The 6,000-nt window shown below is 38.8% G+C and overlaps 1 protein-coding gene across 1 annotated transcript in view; it reads right to left on the reverse strand.

Moving 5' to 3' along the window:
- XYLB (xylulokinase) overlaps window positions 1-6,000 on the reverse strand; it is a 94,259-nt gene that overhangs the window by 61,321 nt on the left and 26,938 nt on the right. The window contains exons 13-15 of the mRNA XM_019474254.1: window positions 5,022-5,137; window positions 2,497-2,570; window positions 1,003-1,099 (exon numbers count right to left, since the gene is read on the reverse strand). Coding sequence (XP_019329799.1) covers window positions 1,003-1,099; window positions 2,497-2,570; window positions 5,022-5,137 — 287 coding nt within the window. The remainder of the gene's footprint in view (window positions 1-1,002; window positions 1,100-2,496; window positions 2,571-5,021; window positions 5,138-6,000) is intronic.

The following is a 6,000-nucleotide window of genomic DNA, read 5'->3' on the forward strand; positions in this document are numbered from 1 at the left end:
TCCATAAATAACCTCCCCAAATAAAAACGGTTTCAAGTATATAAGAAAATATATAACAGGAAAACCTTTACAGCGTAAATTTATGAGGTGGTGTTGCCAAGCCTTGTGATTTGTTCCAGTATCACTGTATTTTCTCAACTTTCAGCTCCTGGAGTTCTCTCTTAAAAAAAAAAAAAAAAAAAATCTATCCTTCTTGATTATGGATATAAGCCTGGAGGTAGGAGTCAAGCAATGGCTTGTAAAGGAGGAGGGCAGGATGGAGATAAAAATAATAAGATTTTACGATTTTAAAAAATAAAACATTGGTTAAAAACCCTCAAGATGAGTTAATTCAGTATTTGTTTAAGATGCCACTGGCTGATACACTGACAGAAAACGCCAATAAAACATCTTACCAACTTGCCTCTATTCTTTTTGCAGAATTGCACGGCTAGTAATGATCTGATCCCACTTCTATAGGTAAAATACTGACTGATTTTGTTGTTCCAATGTGCTAAAAACTATTCATGAGATAAATTCCAGGGAGCAGGATCTCTTGCTTTCTAAATCACAGGACAGGGAACGGGCTTCAGCTTTATTAAACAGAAAACTGAGGTAAAGAGGTAAGTGACCAGCTTATGGCAGATCCAGGAACTGAACATAGATTTCAGATTTTCTGTGCTTTAGGCAGAAGGCTGGTCTTCTTTTCTCTTAACAAGCTATCGAAGCCCAAACTCTTAGTTAAAAATTGACAATGCCGCTCAGTAACAATGAAACAGCAAGAATACTTGAAAAAGAAGTCATCTTCAAGTTAAACCATTGGTCCTTCTAAAGTTAGTATCTGCAAAAACTTGCCCCCAACACACCATCAAAAATTTTTCCAGAAGGCTAATTTAGAATTCATACCAGTTTCTGTATCCGTCAGGCAGGACAAGAACCACAATACTGACATTACCATCGGGACTCCTATCTTTGTGTTTGATCTCTAGTGCCTTAGTTCTGCAGCTTTTTCATCATACTTACTGACTTTATATCCCAGCTTTTCAGCATGAATCCTCTTGGCCATGAACTGCCCTTCAATCAACGCTCGTATTTCCACCTCCTTTGGAAAGTCTGAAACCTGTATCAAAGAGGGAATGCATTAAGTTAACAAGCACCTTACACAGTATACAATGCCAAGCTGGCGACTGGTTAAAAACACAAGACAGATTTATAGTTGATTATCCTTGTCTTCACCCTGAAGTCTGCTTTCAACTAGGCCCAGTTCTTCGCTCATACACACAAGATGGACCTAAAGACTCATGACAGAGAACTCAACCCATAACCTCGGTGCTGTTGGCAAATCCATCAAACTTGAAATCAATGCTCGATGGGAAAAGCTTCTAGGGCAAATTGTAAACTCTTCTCTACGCATTTCTCAGCACCAAATGCTGCTTAAGAATCAGTATCTCAAAAATATAAAATTAAAGCAAGTAGATAAAATTCAGATGCATTAAGCAATGTCACAAAAGTTTAAATCTATTTCTGTCTGTACAAAAGTGAAACCATGTAATCTTTTCATTAATTTATTTAGTTACTATATATAACATTTTTCTGTCCTTTCGTCAACCAGAATACGAGAAAGGCAACGGAAGTAAGAAAACATTGAACTACAAAGAAATAAAAAGAATCTTTCAGAAAAAGTTGAGCTTTTCCACGCACTACAATAAGTGCCTACAACCTGTGTAACAGCTAGAAGTGATTAAGCATTCATTTAAACAGCGAGCATTTAAGAGACTAGTGCTACACTGCAAACACAAGATAGTATCAATCTCTGTTCACCTAGGTGAGGTCTAATCGACTGGGAGTCATGATTGATCAAAGACATCTACCGAGTTTCAGTACCACCCAGAAAGCCGGACGTTTAAACACCACTCATTCCTCAAAAGAAAAAGAAAAAAAGAAAAAAGCTACAAAGAACTTTTCTTTCCATAACATAATTTCTATTTTAATTCCAATTGGACTTGAGCCTGTGTTTACTTACATACCACCATGTAGCTTGTAGATTACTCCAAGACATGCAGGACAGCAAAATGAGGTCTTTACATACACATTTAGAGCAAGATAAAAGACAAAATGTTATAGCCCAAATTTCAACACATCCTTATCTGTGTGTCTGAAACTTAGCAGATGGGGACTAAGTCATGTAACTGTACTAAGCTCTCAATAAGCTTAAAGTTAATCCTGTTTCAAAAACAGTGTTGGTTTCAGTAAATCCACATTTTCCAGTGAAGGAAATATTTCCTCAAAAAAAATACCGTATAAGTTCTAGTTCAGACTCTGCACTGTAGATACTCTCAAGCTACAGACCAAATACTTCCTTATGAAAATCATCCTAGCGACTTGCATCAATAAATGAAACTTGAAAGGAAGTATCTCAGACAAAAAAAAACGAAACACACAAAACCATAATGGCAAAGATTTCAAGCCTTGACAGTACTCCTTCAAGGTTTGAGACGTTAACTAGATTATTACTACCTTTTGGTTGTTTCTGTTGAATCTGTGAATCCCAACTGCTTCAGGAGTAATTTCCATCACATCAAAGTAGAAACCTGCATGAAGGAACATTAAAGAGTGTCATGTTTGCTCCTAGCCCAAAATTGGAATCTCATTTCAGCACACAGCTAAAATGACAATAAATGTTTATCACGTATTTGGAAAGACATTTGAGTCACCACACAGACTGTTTCTTAACTAATTTCAGTCCACACATTTATGAAATTTAACTACTTTCAGTTTACAAAAATGTGGATCTTAAGCATGTCTGGCTCTAGGCATGCAAACTATATAATAAACAACAAGCCTACAAAAGAGCACACATCCACCAGAACACACACACATGCAAGTAACATAGATAATATATAACACATCTTAATAGTTTCAGTAGGTCAGATGCAAGGGTGAAAGAAAAAAAAAAAACACAGAAAAAATTGTAAGTAAGAAGAGTACAGGAATATGGGAACACTTCATGCACTGGATTAGGTTTCATGAGCTTATTAGGGAACATCAGATATTTTAAGTCATGAAGCAGAGCTGGTTTCTGAGTAGTTTTGATGAGATCTGAAGAAATGCAGTAATGCTTTGTAGACAGCTAGACAAAAAGTGTGAAAAAGATTTCTTTTGTGTTGATGGCAAGAAGGGTTAGTGAGAAAAGATATTCAAGAAAAGAGAAAAAAAAAAGAAAATGAGGACAGAAAAACTGAACAGAATAGCTAAGAAACTAAGGAGAGTTTTTAAGGTTCAGATCTTTGGAACAAGAGTATGCTGCCCTAGCAGCCCTATGAATATTACCCAAAAACCAAAAATAGTACCGTGCTTTAGCGCACACAGACTTTTTGGTTAAACATTCTGAAAACCGGCCAGTAAGCAACACTGCGGGTTACAGATCTGCAGGCCCTACCGGGGAATATATATCCCAAAACTTCCTTTCTGACCCTGCTGCCACCTTGAATCTAGCAGATGAGATCTTCAAGTAAACTGGTTTCATTAGCCTTCTCGGGTACCTCCCAGACTCAACAGGACCCTCATCTGTTCACCACTCCCCCTTCCCTATTTGTTACCCCCCGTTCCTCTCATTCTCCCAGCCTCACTCTAGCAGCTGCCTCTGCCCATCTCCAAACCTCCGCAGCCTCCAGGGCATCTTCTCACATGACAGGGAACAAGTGATAAAAGGGAGGGTGCCTAATCAGTTACTTCTTTGCTCTGCTTCCCTCAGGAACTCAGATTACCAACATTACTGTATTTTTACATGTATACTGTGTCTTCAAATAACCCAGAGGTTATCCGAGCATGCAGGTTATTGAGGATGACTTTCACGAAACACCCATTTTTGTAGGGGACTGAGATATACCGGTGAATATGCCATAATACAAATTTTAAAACTTTAAGGCCGTGTCCTGGTATATCCCTGAAATCAGTAAAAATATTTTCATCAACTTCCAATGTTTTTAATACTAAAGTGGCTGACTTCTGGGTTTTGGAATAACTTCTTCCCATTTTCTGAAACACCCGAACTGATTTGTCTTCTAGTGAAAAGAGATTCCTGGTCATTTTATTACCCCCCAGAGACTGGATTTGACACACAACATAACAGAGTTTCTACAAATGAAATCAGTGCTAACCTCACAGTGTCAAGAAACTGTATCATAAATTCACTTTCCTAAGGAATGAAGTCTTCTATAGCTTAAATATCTACATTAAAAAACTTTGCTAGCTACGGATTTTTTGTATCAATTTTAATCATATCAATTCAGATCTAGTATGATTGCAATGATTTCAAATCCAGCTCTGTAATGGTTAATTCTTCATCTTGATTACACACATGCTCACCTTTGAATAACTTATTTCAGAGCTATATACTACACCAGTGAAATGTTAAACTGTAGGAAAGAAAATAACTTAAAACTTCAAATACATGGGTTTATTAATATTTTTTAAATATTTCCATCATCACTTTATTGGATTTCATTCACTTAGCATAATGTGGGAAAAAACAAGGATGAAACGACACTGTGACAGACATTGGGGAAAATGCAGAAAATCTAGGCACCATTTGATACTATTGCTTTGTTCGCATGCACTGAACAAGATTCTAGAGTAATGTTTAGAGATCAAAACCATTGAAGATTGAGAAAGAAATAGTATGGAGCTACTTAATCCACTTGGTTTGAGTCTTCAGCAAATAGAAACAAACTTTAATAAACGCCTCCTTCAGAAATCACTAGTTTTAAACATTCTACAGCTAAGATGCTACTAACACCCTCTCAACGACCAAAAGAGCTCCATAAATCTCATTTTCTTATTTAGTGAATATTGAAGAAAAATACTATCATGACACTTAGCTTGCCAACAGGGCATTTCTAAGTACACATTAGGAATTTCCCTTGCTCTAGTTAACTTAATTCTTGGCCTTTATCATGACACAAGTAAAAAGTAGGTACAAGTCCCACAAAACCATGTGTCTAAGCAAACCCTGGAACTCCCAGCCCTGCTAAGGCTCATACCCAAGTTTCCATTGTTTCCAGCAACAGTAGATGATAAGGCTTTGGAGAATTCATCCCAGGAGCCTGAAGCACAGTCATCTCTGATCCTCTCTCTCATCAGAGAGCCGTTCTTAAAGCTGAAACACACAAACATACCATATGCATTTTCCAAAACGTCTGGCTCTAGATTTTTAAAGCAATTTGTTGTTTTACTCAATATTGGAGTTCATTGTATCAGCTGAATACAGCTGGGCAAGCTAAAAGATACAATCATTTCTTCATTATGGAAAGAGATGGAGAGGGAGAAAACTAGGCAAGAGAGAAAACAAGTATTACAGGACGTGTTGAGGAACACAGTGCAGAGATGCTGGTATACATCTCTCCAAAGAGTCGGCTTAGACTCAGTCTGGCAGGCCATGCTAAACCCAGGTTATCTCTGAACAGCTAAGACATCTCCTCAGAGCTCCATGCACAGGAGTTGCAGCTCACTGCCTGACTCACTATGGTCTCCTGGAGCTTAAAGCACTGGAGAACACATTGTACGCACTGACGGAGCAGCAGCAGGATGCTCTGATCATGCTGGCCCTGAGGCAGGTCCTGTGGAGCTGTGTTTCTGCACTGTGCCAGCACTCCTGTAAAGGGCTTCACCAAGTCTGGTTGCACCCAGCAGCCAAGACGAATACGTAGTTTTGGACTATCTGCAGATGACACATGGCACCAGTGACACAGCCAGGAGCAGTCTGAGGACTATCAAGAGCTACAGAGCCCTGGGAGCAGCAGTAAGGGACTCAGGAGTGCAGGTAGTTTTTTCATCAATCCTCCCAGTCAAAGGGAAGGGGTTTGAAAGGGCCAGTCGAATCTGGCAAGTCAACAAATGGTTACGAAACTGGTGCCACAGCCAGGGGTTCGGCTACTTAGACCAGGGGACTCCCTTTGAGAAACCTGGTCTACTGGAGGCTGACGGGGTCCATCTGTCAGAGAAGGGGAAGAGCATCTTCAG

Source organism: Aptenodytes forsteri, unplaced genomic scaffold, assembly GCF_000699145.1.
Source record: "Aptenodytes forsteri isolate BGI_AS27 unplaced genomic scaffold, ASM69914v1 Scaffold296, whole genome shotgun sequence".
In the NCBI taxonomy this organism is placed as follows: Eukaryota; Metazoa; Chordata; class Aves; order Sphenisciformes; family Spheniscidae; genus Aptenodytes; species Aptenodytes forsteri.